This window comes from Urocitellus parryii, chromosome 13 (genome assembly GCF_045843805.1).
Source record: "Urocitellus parryii isolate mUroPar1 chromosome 13, mUroPar1.hap1, whole genome shotgun sequence".
NCBI lineage: Eukaryota > Metazoa > Chordata > Mammalia > Rodentia > Sciuridae > Urocitellus > Urocitellus parryii.
Window position 1 is genome coordinate 61,811,689 of NC_135543.1, and position 18,248 is coordinate 61,829,936.

Sequence of the window (18,248 nt, forward strand, 5' to 3'; positions counted from 1 at the left end):
CCCATGTTCCCAAGACCATAAGGCAGAAGAGTTACTGCAGCCCCAGTTGCCTCTCACTTAAATACTCTAAGATCTTCTCATTTTACAGCAAGAAGTTTTTTTTTTCTAATTCTTATTTTTTTTTTTTTTTAAGAAATATGAAAAATCCTCAGAAAGCTGCAAAAGTAAGAACCTGAACTCAGTCTGACACTCCGGAAGGCACAGCTGTGACCACTTGGCTACCTTTGCTCCCCAGCCTTGTTTGAACAAAACAGAAACTGAACTGCACCTCCAGGCCTGTGGCTTCTTCCTCCAGGCGCCCTCCCCAGGCCTGACCAAGGCTGGGTGGCCCCACAGCAAGTCTCAGCAGCAATAATCAGCCCAGCCCAGCCAAGCATGTGGCCTGGGGGCTGGGGCTTGGACTAAAGGTAGGAGCTGCGACTTGGAAGCAGAACCCGGGACCTGATGTGACAGGGGTTTCGTGTTATATAAGATTAAAAAAAAAATCCTTAGTGTATGAAGCAATGAGAACTTCCTATTACTCACAATGCTACTCCGGAGCAAAACAGCATCTACCTTTACAGCTGATTTTTGTATGCTTTACTCTTCTTTCCATCACAGTGGCAAGACGCAGAGAGAGCACAGCTGGCTTAAATGAGGCTGGGGTTGTGAACCCTGTCACCAAACAGCCTCCTCAGTGGCAGGAGCTGCCTCCTGGTCCCTGCAATGAATGAGGGTCAGTAGCATGCTACAGAGGACAGGAAGGTGGGGTAAGCACAAGCAGCCCTGTGAGGCCAGCCTTCTGGCAGGGCAGGATCTCCGGGTAAACATCGAGCCTGAACTGCAGAGGAAAATGTGTCCTGCGTGGACACAAACAGTAGACTCAAAATAAGTTACATCAGTTACAGAAACCTGATCTCAATTTTGAGCCAAATAACTTAAACAAACATAAAACTTCTAGTACACAAAAGGATCCCCTTTCAATATTTTAAAACATCTATCCTGAACTCTGCATTGTTTCTGAAATAATTTTATCTTTAGGTAACTGAACTTTAAACAGATAAAGGAAATCTTATTAACATATTTACAAACACACAAGGCCAAAGATAATCTCTTCTCCTATTAAGATATATATCATGGGGCTGGCAGAATAGCTCAGTGATAACAGTGCCTGCCTAGCATGTACAGGCCCCAGGTTTGATTCCCACTCCCCATAGATACATACAATTAAATTACTGAATTGGTTGTTTAGTTACAAAGTTATAAGCAGATTACATGATAAATTTTTCTCCATGTTTTATTTGAATTTTAAAAATTTGTAAATTGGGGGTACTGCTAGGGATTGAAATGGAGAAAACCATGTTATATGAATATCAAAATTCATAAATGCACATAACACAGACCCCCTGTTTTGATAAGGTACTGGGGGTTGAACCCAGGGGTACTCTACCACTGAGCTATAACCCCAGTCCTCTTTAAACTTTTGAGACAGGGTCTCATTAAGTTGCTGAGGCTGTCCTTGAATTTACAATCCTCCTGCCTCAGTCTATCAAGCTGCCGGGATTATAGGCATGTGACACTGTGACTGGCTGAACCCCACTATTATGTATAAATATAATACACTAAAAAATTTAAATACATCAAAAAAATTGTGAATTACAATAAATACAACTACAACAGAAATATGCTAAGTTTTTACATCTATTTTTAAAGGAAAAAGTTATTTGTTAGAAATAATAAAATAAAGCATTCCGCTCAAACATTTTGGGATTAAAAAAAAAAATCAAATAAAATGTTTTACATCTCTATAATTTAATATTCCAAACAATATATAATAGAGTTGAGCCAGTCAATTGTCACAAATAGTATCACAAATATGCAGAAAGCAGAGAATTACTGTGGTACATCTATATAGCCTAAACTTTAGGATTAAACCTAAGACACCATGGCACAGCACCTCAGGGATGCATGGATCATGAGTGAAAATGGTGTGGACTTACTCTTTACAGAAACATTTATAAAGCCAGGGACAGTGGCATGTGCCTGTAATTCCAGCAGCTTGGGAGGCCAAGGCAGGAGTATCACAAATTCAAAGCCAGCCTCAGCAACTTAGTGAAGCCCTAACAACTCAGTGAGAACCTGTCTCTAAATAAAATAAATAAATAAAAGGGCCATAGATGTGGCTCAGTGATTAAGCACCCCTGGGTTCAGTCCCTGGTACCAAAAAAAAAAAAAAAAAAAAAAAAAAAAAAAACCAAGAACAAAACAAAAATCCCAACAAAATAAATAAACAAATAAATAAGCAAACTACAGCCACTAGAAAATACTGCAAAGTACTTGCTGTGTTCTAGGCATTTCCTAGGACTATGTATCTTGTACTTTTTGATACACACTGCAGCCCTATGGGGCAGGTACTTTTACCCACATTTCAAAAACGAGCAATCCAAGGCACAGAAGCAAAACAGGCAGAACCATACGGTCAGAGCAGACCCAAGACTCAAACACTAGTGCCTGCTTCCAGAGCCTCTGCTCTGGGCCACTGCACTTAGCTGCTTAAACACATTAAAGAGGTGCCTAAACTTACTCATAAAAATATGAGATTCATAAATAAGAACACATTTTTACCTGTAGACTGGTAGATAAAGTCTGACTATAGCACATCATTAGTGAAGAGCCGGGGAAAGGCTTTACTATGCATTTTTGAAAACCTCACGTGAAAGGACTCACAGGTCAGTTTTCCTATGTGGCCTCTGCTGCTCGCCACTCTGAGACTCCAGGACACTGCTGCCCACACTCCATGTGCTTGCTCCTGTTCATACTGACGGACCTTGGGTTACGCTCACATTGTTGCTGCTGCAGACAACACTACCGGGCATACTGCTGTATGCATCTTCCAGCACCACACCCTCACAGTCCATTTAAGAAATTGCCTACCTGAAGCTCATGGAGACTTGTTACCTTGCAGAAACTGACTGTTGCACATTTACCTTGAGATCTAAAGCCACTTGAGACTGAGTTTTCTCTCCTGTGTATACTTTGAGGTAAAGGTCAAGATGTACTCTTTTCCCATAAGGAAATCTAATTGAACATATACCATTTATTGAAATGCCATTCTTCCTCCACTGCTTTACAGTGTCACCTCTGTCACCAACCAAATGAACACACAGGTCCAAATGTGTTTCTGCTGTCTACTGACAGTCTGTGGACCATGGGTTCCAATAAGTGGAACCTAGCCCTGCCTTCCTAGACTGCAGAACCCTGGGGCCCTTCACTTCTGAGTCCAGTGGGTCTTTCAGGTGGTCCGTGTGCACTGTGGAGGGCCGTGGTGGTGGTATCTCCATCTCCCTCTGGGAGCCCCCTGCTTCAACATCCTCTCCTGCCATCCCTGAGACAGTCCCTTGCCCACAGGCTGGTGCGATGACCTGATCTCCACGCTCCAACATCTGGACCGCTGTGGGGCTTGCTCCAGGACTCTCCCTCCAGGCCCAACACATCTGGGATGCTCAGTGTGTCCTGTGTTCTATGCTTCTTAGACACACAGAAAAACCCATTTCTGTTCCTAGTATTTTATTTAATGAACACACTGACTGCTTCACTTTGCAGAATGAACATCTGCAAACATCATTATATATAAAATGATCAATCAATTTTTGGTTCTGTGTAAGCTTCTCAAATCCTGTACTTCAATTCTAGTCACACGTTCATATGTAGGGGGCCCCTCGTGTGCATGAACAAAGACCCACCCCCAAGGCTAAACTCCAACCTGCAGCTCCTTCTCCTCTATCACAGTCATACAAAGTAGTTGGGTTCATTTTAACAGAATGTCCCCGTTTCCCTCTTTTTTCCTCTCCTCCTTCCTCCCCTATTCTCCTGCCTCTACTCATCTCCCTTTGCTCATTTATTTGTTCATTTCTACTTCTACATGAAGGTGAAATTCCCTGTGGCACCTTTATGCATGTAACTAACATGATCTTGCTAAAATGATTCTGCAGTGCCCCTCCCCTCCCTCTTGATATCCTCCGTCTGTGCACTGATCATCCCTGAATCTTCCATTTTTTTTCTCTAGTACCAGTTTCTTTAGGATGGTGGTTTCTTTGACAAATGCTGAACTGGCTCATAAAGTTTATGGTAGGTGTAAACAGCAAGACCTGTGATGTTTACAGAATGAGGCCACTCTGCTCAGGAACAGGGTCAGCTGAGGATGCAGTGCTCCTGTGCCACCCAGGACTCCTCCATTCCATGTGAAATACTAAAACCTAAGAAGGCCTGATCTTTTGTTTGTTTGTTTTAAATATTTATTTTTTAGCTGTAGTTGGACACAATACCTTTATTTTATTTATTCATTTTTATGTGGTGCTGAGGATGGAACCCAGGGCCTCGAACGTGTCAGGCGAGTGCTCTACCACTGAGCCCCAGCCCAGCCTGAAGGCCTGCTCTTCAGGTGGAGGTGTCAGCCTCATTGAAGTACCACACGCGCACACAGAGAGGAAGTATGTGCATGGAAGGGGCTCCACTGAGCCCCCTGCCCAGCTCAAGGAGCAGAACAGTGCCACCCCACCCCAGCCACCCGCTTCAGTCTTCCCCCAGCAGCTGCCCTGCCCAGCTTGTTTTCAGTATCCCTGTAAACAGTATGAAGACAGGTTTAAGAGAAAGACTGAATCAAATCAAGATGGTCCTGCGGCCACCAACTCCACTCTTAACACCTTTCGGCCTCCCCTTCAGCAAGGCTGACTCATCCACTGATGTCCACACCGTGATATTTGTTCAAAGCATTAGCAATCAAAGGTAGGATTTATGCTTATTTGTTGATACTCAAAACATTAATGAGAGGTGCATAAAATATGTGGCCTGACACCTACGCTAACAATGCACTTTTAAGAAAATGAATATAGTTTCTTTCAGAAATATGTAAAGCTATAATTTTAGCTTTGATCTTATTATATATATATATATATATCTAATTTTCAAAGTACAAGGTGCCTACAAGTATTTTGGATAATTTGATTGTATTTATCAAAGGCCATCACAGCATGCATAGTCACTGATCCAGTAATTCGGTGGATAGAATTTATGTAAGGAAACTAATACAGTTTTTACACAATACTAAAAACTGGGAAATATCAATAATAGATTAGTTAAATAAATTATGGTTTGCCTACTCAAGAGATTATTTTGAAGGTATTAAAAATAATGTAGGATGTACCAAAAATTCCACCAGAAAACTTCTAGAACTAATAAATGAATTCAGCAACCTAGCAGAATATAAAATCAACACCCCCAAATCAAAGGCATTTCTATACATCAGGGACAAATCCTCTGAAAGAGAAACTAGGAAAACTATCCCATTTACAATAGCCTCAAAAATTAAATAAATAAATACTTGGGAATCAACTTAATGAAAAAGGTGAAAGACCTCTACAATGAAAACTACAGAACGCTAAAGAAAGGTATTAAAGACGACTTTAGAAAATGGAAAGATCTCCCTTGTTCTTAGATAGGCAGAATTAGTATTGTCAAAATGACTATACTACCAAAAGTACTATACAATTTAATGCAATTCCAATCAAAATCCCAATGACCTCTTCTCAGAAGACATAAAATCAATCAATATATGAAAAGATGTTCAACATCTCTAGCAATTAGAGAAATGCAAATCAAAACCACTCTAAAATTTCATCTCACTCAAGTCAGAATGGCAGCTATTAAGAATATAAACAACAATAAGTGTTGGCAAGGATGTGGGGAGAAAGGCACACTCATACACGCTGGTGGGTCTGCAAATTGCTGCAGCCAATATGGAAAGCAGTATAGAGATTCCTTGGGAAACTGGGAATGGAAACACCATTTGACCCAGCTATCCCTCTCCTCAGTCTATACCCAAAGGACTTAAAAACAGCATACTACTGGGACACAGCCATATCAATTTTTTTATTTTTTTCAGGTGGACACAATGTCTTTATTTTATTTTTATGTGGTGCTGAGGATCAAACCCAGTGCCTTACGTATGCCAGGCAAGTGCACTACCACTTGAGCCACATCTCCAACCCCACATCAATGTTTATAGCAGCACAATTCACAATAGTTAAACTGTGGAACCAACCTAGACGCCCTTCAGTAGATGAATGGATAAAGAAACTGTGCTATATATTACACCATGGAATATTACTCAGCATTAAAAGAGAATAAAATCATGGCATTTGCACGTAAATGGATGGAGTTGGAGAATACTATGCTAAGTGAAGTTAGCCAATCCCAAAAAAACAAATGTCAAATGTTTTTTCTGATGGGAGGATGCTGATCCATAATGGGGATGGGGTGGGGTGAGGCATGGAGGAACAGACAAACTCTAGATAGGGCAAAGGAAGGGAAAAGGAGGGGGCATGGGTAAGAAAGGCGGTGTGACCCGAATGGTGTGACTCTACTCTGTGTACAACCAGCTTAGCAGAAGACCTAAGACTTCCTAACTTATCTGTGGGACCAGCGTTGCCCTGCAGCTAAGACAAGACAACGGAAGAAAACACTACATCAAATGGATGCACAATATCCTCGCAAGGGGACTCCAGCAGCATATCAAAAAGATGGTTCAGCCGGGTTTGGTGGCACACACTTGTAATTCCAGTAGCAAGGAGGCTGAAGCAGGAGAATCCCAAGTTCAAGACCAGTCTCAGCAACTCAGTGACACCCTAAGCAACTTAGCATGACCCTGCCTCAAAATAAAATATATAAACGGGCCTGGAGATGTGCCTCACTAGATAAGCACCCCTGGGTTCAATCCCCAGTACTGAAAAAAAAGTTCATTTTGAGAAGTGAGATTTATCCCATAAATATAACGGTGGTCCAACATATAAAAATCCCTCAAGGTATTCCATCCACCACATTAACAGAATAAAGCAAAAGAACTTCCATGATTGTCCTCATTGATGCAGGAAGAGGACTTGATAAAATCTAACACTTATTTTATGATTAAAACAAAACAGTAACTAACAGTCAACATATATGAATTGGAAGACAATTTTCGTGGCATGACAAGCCATTTATAAAATACTACAATCTGGGGGATAGTAGAGGATAGGAAAGGTATCAGAATACAACAGTTACTAATAGGGTATTATGTAAAATTGTGGATGTGTAACCGACGTGATTCTGCAATCTGCATTTGGGGAAAAAATTGGGAGTTCAAAACCCATTTGAATCTAATGTATGAAATATGATATGTCAAGAGCTTTGTAATGTTGTGATCAACCAATAAAAAAAAAAAGAAAAAAAAATAATAAAATACTACAATCTACTATGACATTCAGTGGCAGAAGAGTGAATGTCCTGAGGAGACCAGGGTCAAGACACGGATGCCTGCTTCTGCCACATCTAGTTAACATTGTGCTGGAGTCCTTGCTGGGCAATTTGAAGGCATCCAGACAGAAGAGGAAGAGGTACAATCAAGGGTCCACACAGAGGACACGAGCATGAAATAAAAATACGTTAGAGAAGCCACCAGGGAAACCATCAGAACAAACAAATTCAGCTGAGTTATAGGATACCAGACCAATATACAAAAATCAACTGCATTTCTATACTAACAATGAACAACCAAAAATAATCTTAAAAATGATTCCATTTAAAATAGCATTGAAAAGGATAAAATACTTAAAAGAAGCTAGCTTAACCAATAGGGCACAAGATCATACACTGAAAACTAGAAAATATTGTTTAAAGAAATTAAAAGAAGATCTAAGTAGTACCTCATGTTTATGTACTGAAGACTTAAAATTGTTAAGATGACAAACTGCCCAAAGTGATCCACAGATGTAATTCAACCTCTACCAAAATCCCAAATGCTGTTTTTTTTTTTTTAAAGAGAGAGAGAGAGAATTTTTTTTTAATATTTATTTTGTAGTTTTCGGCGGATACAACATCTTTGTATGTGGTGCTTAGGATCGAACCCAGGCCACACGCATGCCAGGCGAGCGCGCTACCGCTTGAGCCACATCCCCAGCCCCCCAAATGCTGTTTTTTAAGTAGAAACATGCATCCTAAAATTCATAAGGAATTTCAAGGAAACTTGAAAAGCCAAAACAATCTTGAAAAAGAAAAGGGCTCACTTCTCTATTTCAAAAATCACAACAAAGCTATGGTAATGAAAACATAATGATAGACATTTACATTAAAAAAATTCAAAATCCAGAAATGAATCCATACATATTTGTTCATACATTAGAGTTGGGTGCTGAAACACAGGAGCCTGACCTTGACCTCTTACCACACGCAACGTTAACTCAAGAATGGAGCAGAAGTGAAAATCATACAAGAGAACACAAGAGGATATCCTCATGCCCTGGATTTGGCAATGGATACCTGAAGCATGGGAAATAGAATACAAAACAGATCAACTGTTTTAGCCAAGCTAAAACCTTCTAAACACCAAAGGACACTATCAAGAGGGTGACAGAAGAATGACCAGCTGCAAAATGGGGTAAAATACTTGCAAATTGTGTGTGTTGAGGATTCAGCATCTAGAACATACGAAGGAATGTTACAACATCATGGCAGAATGGGTACAGGACCTCAACAGACACCTCTCCAAAGACGACACACAAATGGCCCACAAACACGTGAACACACACATAGCAGCACCATAGTATTAGTCATCAGCAAATCAAAACCACAAAGAGATACCATGCCATGCCAACCAGGGCAGTTATGATTAAAGGCAGACATGGACAATATGTGTTGACAAAAATGTGGGACACAGAAGCCCTCGTCCCCTGCTGGTGGGAACATTAAATGTGCTACCACTGTGGAAAGAGTTTGGTGATTGCTCAGTCACTCACAGAATCACCATGTGACCCAGACACTCTAACCAAGGCACACACCCAAAAGAAAAGAAATGAGATGTCAGACACTTGCAAGTGACGGTTCACAGCAACCCCACCAGCACGGCACAATGGTGACAAGAACCTAATATCTACCAAGCAACAACACAGAGTACAATGTTATCTATCCCTGGGGTGGAATGATTATTCAGCCATGAAAAGGAATGAAGCACTCCTACATGCTAGCAGGATGCATAGACTTAAAGAACATTAGGCCAAGTGAAAGAGGCCAGACACAAAAGGTGGCACATCACATGTCTCCATTCATGACACATCCAGACAGGTAAGTTCTCAGAGTCAAAGCAGAGAAGTGGTTGCCAGGGCTGGTGGGGGATACCAGTGACCCATCATGGCTATGGATTTCCTTCTAGGAGGATGAAATTTATTTCAGAACTAGATAGAGGTGGAGACTGTACAATCTTGTGATATACTAAATGTCACTGAACTGTACACTTTATTTTTTTGGTGTCAGGGATTGAGGGTGCATAACTATTAAGCCACATTCCCAGCCATTTTTGTTTTGAGACAGCATCTCACTGATTTGCTTAGGGTCTTGCTAAGTTGCTGGAGCTAAAAACTTTCAATCTCCTGCGTTAGCCTCCTGAGCCCCTGGGATTAGAGGAGCATGCCACCATACCTAGCTAGATTCTTATTTTCAAAGCCTTTTATTTACCCCAGGAAAAAAAATAATTATGCTTACAAATACTTTCCAAGTTGGATGTCATTCTGTTATGGTTTGGATATGTGATATCCTTCAAAAGCTCATACATGAGACAATGCAAGAATGTTCAGAGGTGAAAAGATTAGATTAAGAGCTATAATCTAAGCAGTGGATTTATCCACTGACATGGATTAAGTAGGTGATAACTATAGGCAGTGTGTGCCTGGAAGAGGTGGGTCACTGAGGGCGTGCCTTTGGAGTTCATATTTTGTCTCTGATTCATGTTCTGAGCTGCTTTCCTACACCAGGCCCTTCTGCATGATCTCTCTGTCCTCGGACCCAGAGCAGTAGAGTTGGCCATCCATGACCTGAAGCTCGGAAGCCATGAGCTCAAATAAGCTTTTCTTCCTCTAAGCTGCTCGTGAGGTCCTTTGGCCACAGTGACAAAAAAGCTGACCAACACACATTCTATCAGACATTACTATTTCCATAATCCTCACAGAGAGTGATTATATAATGTACAAATACCCAGGCCCCAGGTGGAATCTGTTAAGTCAGCAGCTACAAGGGGAATCTATCCTAGTAATTCTTAGTATCAGAAACGTTACCTACTATTCAACACAATTATTTTTTGGATAAAAATGTAAAGATTTAACAATATCAAGGGTAGCAGGTAAAAGACATTAATGTTAGATCAACTATTAATGCTAATGACCAACTGGGCTTACTATAATTACTGACGAATTTTTCAAAAATGCCTCTGGCTACAGAGGAAAACTACCTGAGATTTATGCTAAGTGCTTGCCCAATCAGAATGGATAAAGTTCTAATAAGTAGATGTTTTTTAAAATGATAACACTACCTCGTATTGGCAACAGGATTGGAATATATTATCTTGCAATACTAGAAAGCATACAAATTGGTGCAACCTTCTGGAGAGAAGACTGGCAAAAATGCATTAAATTTTAAACATGCCTTATCTTTATCAATTCATGTCTCCGGCAGAAATTTAAACCCGGGAGAAAAATGAATGATTTTTTTTTAAAAAAAATTTGTAGTTGTAGATGTATAGCATACATTTATTTTATTTGTTCATTTTTATTTGGTGCTGAGGATCGAACCCAGTGCCTTACACATGCTAGGCAAGAGCTCTGCACTGAGCTACAGCCCCAGCCCCAAAATGTTTTTATGTGGATGATCATCCTAATCCTGATTAAAATGATGAAACTGGGAACAACCTAAATGTCCGTTCATGGGATGGGAAGTAAATAATGGCAGGAGGAAAGAAGGCTGGGAGGGGAGAGAACCAGGTACAAGCTGGCAGCACACTCCACTTTTCATTCTGATGCTTTTGCTGTCTGGATACAAGGAAATATTGAGCCACCATTAAACAAAGAGATCATCCACAGTCGACTTTACAGACTGAAAAAGGCTCTAGTACTACATGCCACTCTCTGTGTAAAATGACCATCAACCTACCTGCCTATCTATAATTAGGGAGTGAACAGGAAGAACAGGCCAAGGGCAAGGTTTTGGTACACAGCACGTTTGCTTTTATTCATTTCTTTCTACAATGAGCAAGCAAACAGAGGACAAAAAATGTTGTGTGGAAAATTTATGCAAAAGTAAGGGGAACTGCGCCTGGATGCACCTGTCACCTGTCCATCACTCAGGACTCACTGGAGCATGAAAACCTACTGGTGGCCACCACCCTACAGCACACCTTGCTGTCCCAGCCAGCATGGTCACAAATGCTCACTGTGGCATGAACTGGAGATATAACTTCATGACACAGTGTTGTCCCTGAGCCACATTTCCCAGGGGCTGCCCTGGCATCTGTGGTCTAAGACACAAGCCCCTCTTGCTGTTACATGGCACCGCAGGTGTGTGGCAGGGAGGCTGACAGAGCACAGAGGCTGACGGGGCAGAGCCAGCAGCCACACAGCACGCTGCAGGAGGGTGCAGGGTACCTCCAGACCCAGCCCAGCACCTCACTCAGTCTCCACCTCCACAGTCCAAGGGAGAGACAATGTGGCCAAAGTGGAAGGGGTGCGTGGTCGGATTCCAGGCATACTTGACAGGTAGAGCTGTCAGGCTGCTGGCACGCTAGACATTCCAACTCTAAGACCTGAACCCAAGGATTTCATTGTGGCTATTCAGGAAGACAAACGTCAAAAAACACACAAAACAGGCTGCATATGATTGGATATGGGGCAATCAGCTTAATGGACTCTGGTTCAGCCATAGCTACAAAAGACAGAGCCATTCAGAAAGGGTAATATTGACTATAATGACAGGAAAAAACATTACAATATGTCAAACAAAAATAACTGGTGACAAAATGAAATTAGCCCATTTTATCCAAATGAAATCACAGAGAAAAGATTGAGGGATGTCTTCCACATAATAAAGTTCTTCTTTGCTTGTGCAATTGTAAGTTTATAACTTTCCTTTGAGAAATTTCTAATGTATTTTCCAAATATTTTACAATGATCAAGTATTACTTTTATGAGAAGAAATGCTTTAAAAAATATAAAGAGTAGACCACTGCTGGGCGTGGTGGTGCACACCTGTAACCCCAGTGGCTCGGGAGGCTCAGACAGGAGGATCATGAGTTCCAAGCCAGCCTCAGCAAAAAGCAAGGCACTAAGCAACTCTTTGAGACCCTGTCTCTAAATAAAACACAAAAAAAGACTGGAGATCTGGCTCAGTGGCCAAGTGCCCTGATCTCAATCTCCAGTACCAAAATAATAACAATAATAATAAAGTAGACCATTTCAACAAACATCATCATTCGACCCTCTGAGAAGACTCATGGCTGTGGTCACTCACCATCACTTTCCGCAGGGTGTACCTTCTGCACCGGATGTCATCCATCAGCATCTCATAGGGAGTCAGCTGGTACTCGATGGGCAGTGGGTTGTACTGCCGCTCCTGGACCTTCTTAAGTTTTACCCCATTTCGCAAATCCCTCATCACCTGGACCCAGAATCGGGCCTGAAAGAACCACAGGTCAAGAGGCATCAATAAGTAAATTTAAAGTTTTTTTTCTGAAAAGCTACAGTCATGTAGAATAAAGGAATGATTCAAGAGTACAAAATGCTGAGTAAACCAAACAAAAACAACTCTAAAAATAACATTTTAGGATACTAAAAAAAAAAAGTCAGCCAAGAAGTCACAAGCGCTCACAGACAAGGTGCTTGGGTTTAAAGCTTTGCTCAAAAAAGGTCAGAATTCTGAAGTGTGCCTCCCTCTGACACCTGGACATAGTCCACCTTGAACGCTTCAGGGCGCCCACTGTCCTGTCACTGTTTTACTAAGGGCAGGACCCCTAGTGTGCATCATTGGGATCTGGAAGCAGGCCAGTGGAGGCTTGGCTCATGTCCCTGGAGCACATCCATCACTGGCCTGTGATCCAGCTCCTGCTCGGAGCTCTAGAGGGCAGACTCCACACTACTTAGTCTGAAGCCCTGGGACCCTAATCCAGGAACTGTCTTTGGATAAATGAAGGCACTGCATGCTAGTCTTGCACCTAATCCTGAAAACATGTTTGACTTTGAGTGCACGTAAGTGTACATCTGGGTACTAGTATCATTAGAAATGTTGGTATTTTAAAATTTCAAAAATTCCCAGAGACAAGAAAGATGGCTGATAAAATAGGAAAGTTTTTAAAAATGGGAACAGATATTTCCTCACATGTTAAACCAGGCATTCAAATTTACATCCGATCAATTCACACTACAGTCCTAACAAACTCTATGTTTAGGAAGTCACACTGTCTTAGACCTGAACAGCCAGGAAATGGACCTCACTGCCTCACCCAGTCAGCGTTTTTCAGCTCATCTAGGTCTGTGCTGGAGTCGTCACTCTTCTCCATTTCTTGAATCTTCTTAAGAGTCTACCGGTTAAAATAAAAACAAAACAGGCATGAAAATTTCACTAAGCCCTTCTCAAATTAAAACTTCTAACAGATCAGACAAGATACACACAGAGGCATCACTGCCAGAGAGAAGTCCCTGAAAATGGATACAGTCTTACGAGGAAGCCTGGGGCAGCTGGCTCTAGGCCATGGCCCCAGCTCTCCCTCCCCAGCCCCACACCACCCACCCTGGCCTAGGCGGTACTACTCCTCCACAGGACACAGGGCCACACCTGCACCAGCCCCTCTCTGTTTCCATGCAGATGCCTTACTCCACACCAATGTCCTGCCACCCAAGGTGATCCCTGCTGGGCACCCTCCCCTCCTGGCCCACAAGGCTCCCTTTCACTACTTCTTTTCTTCCAGATCCCAGGCTGAACAGAAACTTCCAGTTCTTTGGGAAGCCCCTTCCACCCCGAATGAGCTGGACCCTTCCCTCAAGAGACTCCCTTCCTCCAGGCCCTTATCAGCACAGTGGGCTTACACCTGATGCACCATCCGTTCACCAAATAACTTAATAAATACATTGCAAATGAAAAAAAATCTTTTCAATTGCGTCAGTTCAATGAGTGCAACTTTAGGAGCATCCTGACTGTAATGCACATGTTCACATATTAATGATGAAGTTGTGGCCTGTCTCCTAGTTAGAGAGTCATCAACCCTACTGTATTTTTCTATGTGCTGAGATATTTACCTGCTTGCACTTAGGCTGAATTTCAATGAGCTATATGAAATCTGACTTGTTTTATATGAGAATACAAATGAAACATTTCTTAACTATTCTTAGCTTCCTAACTCCTCCACTGGCCATCTGTGAACACGGAACACATCACCTGCTTCTTTTCCTCCAATAACATGAAGGAGTACAGATGCAGTTACTCAAAACACTCAGGGAAAATGGAGTACAAATAATGCATTATTTCTACTCTCCCCAGGGGGGGGGAAAAAAAGTATTTCTGGTTATTTCAGAATGTGTTTACATTTATTTTAAAGAGCCAAGTCAAGACTCCTGTTTGAGATGCTGTGATAAGATCCTTGCCACTCCTCGAGTCTCTGGTCTTGCCTAAGACACCCTCTTTGGGCCTCTTAACTTTAAAAGGAAACCACCACTACCTCCCTCACCAGGGCATGAGGAGATCACCTGCTGAAGTAAATCCCTGACATGCTGGCTGGCATGCAGAAGGCTCCCAGGACAGCTCCCCGTACCTTACAAGTATAATAAATCACAGTTCATTACACCATAATATGTATCAAAATTTAAAATGCAATCAACTAAACACAGCAGAGATGGGCACATATAGATTTGGTAGAAAGCAATCCAAAACATACACATCTGGATTTTCTTTTGGGCCACCTCTCCAGGCCCTTGCACTCCTCTGGAGCTAGGCTCTTTCCCAATGCTGGTCTTACCCACAGCAGGGTGGTAGGGTCATGGTAAACAAGTTGCTAAGCCTCCAGGCAACTACTACGTACCCCTGCCACGGCCCATAATGAGGGGAACCAAGGCTCTGACTGGCTGAATAGCATACCTGGGGTCTTCCCCCGAGGCTCCCCGGTATGAGTAGGCTGTGAGGCCTCACCAGGCTATGATAACAGTGGCCCTCCAGGCAACCGACATATCCTGATCCTACCCCAGTGGCTTATCCAACCCTCAGAACAGCTGGATGCAGTTCTACTTTATTTTGCTAAAATAAACATTCATGAATATTAATGAATTTTGATATTATGTAAGGAAAGAGGACAGAATTTATTACTTGTGGCTGGTTTTTGCAGACAGTGGGTAGGAACGTCTGGCATGACCTTACATGGAATCTGAGTAGTGATCAATATTACTAAATTAGGACTCCACCGTTTCTACCTTTTTAGATAAATCAAACTGGCACACACAATATTTCTGATATTCAAAATCCCTGATTTGTTTTGGTAGGGGTCAAGTATCTTTTTAAAAATTCCTGACGATTCACAACGGTTGTGTCCAGCCCAAGTCCACAGTCCTCACCAGTGTCCACATCAGAACTGAGTGAGGAGGAGACCAGGCAGAGGGATCTGGTGAGTTTACTTTGTTCTCTGGTGGTGTGACTCAGGCTCCATTCAAAAAGAATGAATGACTTAAAGTGTATATTGTTCTAGTTATTTAATTTTTAACAATTACAATGGTATGAGGAAAGGGACTCCAGGTGGTGAACTGCCTCTGGGTCCCCAGGCAGGTGCTGTGGCAGCATGCTCCCTGTGCCGTTGGAGCGGAGAATGCCTGGGTCCCCTGCTGCTCCTCCCCATGCAGTCCTGGGGCTGCACTGCTCCCCCTCCCAGAAGGCTTCAATGGATCCGAAGGTCCCAGAGCCAATTCCCTCACGTCGTTGCTCAAATGTCACCTTCATAATGGGGACGCCCTTGACCAAACTCCAAGCCACTGGCCCTCCCCCTGGTCTACATCTTCTTGCAGAGCACTGCCTGACTTCTCAGCTTATGATTCACTACTACTAACCATCTCCCTGAGTAAGAAGAGAGACTTTCACATATTCTGTTCACTGACAGGTGCCTGGCACATCACTGGCATTTAGTACGCATCTGTTCATAAGTGAATTAAGAACTTTCAACCAAGAATGTTTAAATGCTTATGTCTTCAAGAGCTCTTAATAAAAGTCACCTTTAATTAAAAGAAGCTCAATCACAGGGAAAATTATTCAGAAGGGAATCTGCATTTTCTCCTTTCAATTCAGGATCTCCAGGGAAGCTGGGAGAGAGGTATCCATCTGTGCCAGAGAAATGTGCTCTGTAGCTCAGGAAAACCGCCAGCACCCACACTAGACACCTCAGTGTCCCATCCCACACCCAGGCTTCCTCCCTGTCCAGGAATGGACCTCAGTCAAAAAAAAAAAAAAAAAGGGAAAGGAACCATTCTAGCACCTTACAGAGGAAATGAAGCAATCACAGTGCTAGCAGGTCAGAAAGGCTCCAGCAGCATCAAAACAAACTGGCTGAAACCCCCTGCCTGGGCCAGCCGAGCCCAGGCAGCCGCACCAGCGCTCGGGCAGCCCCTGTCCCCACACAGCAGCAGCTTGCTGCTCCTGCCCAGCTGGAATGGAGTTCTCGCTCCACGTTCTCCCATCACTGGAGGCTGAACACATGGCAAGGACCAGTGCCAAGGACCTTTAAACCAGCAGAAGGAAAATGGGAAGGAACCCTTCCAGGCCTGGATTGCTGACCACACTCCAGTGGTCCCCAGGATCAGACCCATAGGCAGAGGCTGGGAGGCCTCTGGCAAGGCCCAAGTCTCTCTTTCTTCGGTCGTTCATTCGCTCTGGTTTCTCCTCCACTGCATCTGCCAGGTTCCCAGTGTCGCTGCTGTGGCCCTCAAACTGGGACCTCTGATCAACAGTGCAGGGATATGCCAGACAGCACTAAAAGTGACAGGTAAACAGAACACATTTCCTGGAGTTAATTTTATTCCATGATAGGGCAGCGGAAGCTGCAGTCAGTTGCCTTCCAAGTTGGGAAGGAAATTTCTTCTACTGGCTGCCGAACTACAGGGGCTCCTCCCTTCCTCCCTTCCTCCCTTCCAGGAACTGCCCTCACCAAAGGGGGCCCTCCTCTCTGGGTCAGCCCACACTTGTCCTGCCTGTGTGGAAGCACACAGCTTCAATCTGGGACGTCTCGGGGCCACCCCAATTTCTGGTGGGTCTGCTGCGGTCCCTGTACACTCCCTCACCACTCTGGGTCCCCCAAGGCACTCCTCATAAACCTGAATTCAGATTTTACCCCTTGGAGTCTACTTCCTGGGGAAACTAAATCCATAACACAGGACATTAAAAATCATTACAACAGACACAGCAGTCAAAGTTTTATGAATTTTAAGGAAATCTTGACTTGCACTGGACTACACATCCCTCAAAGTCAGCCGTTTTTTGGACCCAGAAATTTTCCGGCTCCTTCATTTGGCAAAGGCCCTTTTCCTGTTGGGCAACGTATGCCCTGTGGCTGAGCAGAGCTGGTCCACTGCCAGCACCTCACCTCATCCTCACCAGGCAAGGACATGACAGCCTGACCTCTGTGACTGGCTCCCAAGACAGTGAACCTCCAAGACTTTGACCTAAATAACCAACAAATTTCCATGGGAGTCACTGACCTGAAAGAACATGGTTAGAGGATGGCCTCCCACCTATCCTGGGAAGTGGGGGTGGGAGAGCCCGTCCTAATTAGAGCTGTGCCTAAAGCCAACTGGATGTCCCCATTATTCAGCCAACTAACTCCTCCCTACCCTTCTCATGCTATTTTGAGTGTGATTCTGTCATTTACAATTAAAGTTGTGACAGAATGTGTCACCACAGGTCCAAGAGCCGAGTTCATGATTCTGTTCCTGTGCTCCTCTGGTGCAAGCGCAGGAGAAGCAGCAACCAGGTCCAGTCAGCACAGCCTCCTTCGACCCCATCCACGGCTTGCCAACACAGCCACCCAACACAGGCCTTCACCGTCTCTGCCTCTGTCTGGGCTGAGCTCAAACCCCAATTCCCTGCTACTAAGAAAATCCATCTCTTCTTAAGATGTTGCAGATAATTTAAATGAATGATCCAAGAACATCAGGTTCTTTATTTTCCTGAGCAGAACTCTCTGGTGGCGTAGATCCTCTAGGCTGTGTGATTCTAGATGGTATTAAATGGCCCATCCTCATCTGTGAGATGCAGATAATAACAACCACTTTTAGGGTTTTGTTAACATAACATAAAATAACAGAGAGGAAAGCAGCCCTCTCATTATGGGCACTCAGGAGACAGTAGATGTGGAGGGCCAACGGACGTCCATGAGGAGCTGACTGTCAATT

General features: G+C 43.2%; 1 protein-coding gene across 3 annotated transcripts in view; it reads right to left on the reverse strand.

The window, feature by feature from the left end:
- The window catches only part of Spire1 (spire type actin nucleation factor 1), a 150,981-nt gene that overhangs the window by 35,508 nt on the left and 97,225 nt on the right, over window positions 1–18,248 (reverse strand). For all 3 annotated transcript variants that reach the window (XM_077792273.1, XM_077792271.1, XM_077792272.1), the window contains exons 6-7: window positions 13,331–13,408; window positions 12,343–12,507 (exon numbers count right to left, since the gene is read on the reverse strand). In XM_077792273.1, coding sequence (XP_077648399.1) covers window positions 12,343–12,507; window positions 13,331–13,408 — 243 coding nt within the window. The remainder of the gene's footprint in view (window positions 1–12,342; window positions 12,508–13,330; window positions 13,409–18,248) is intronic.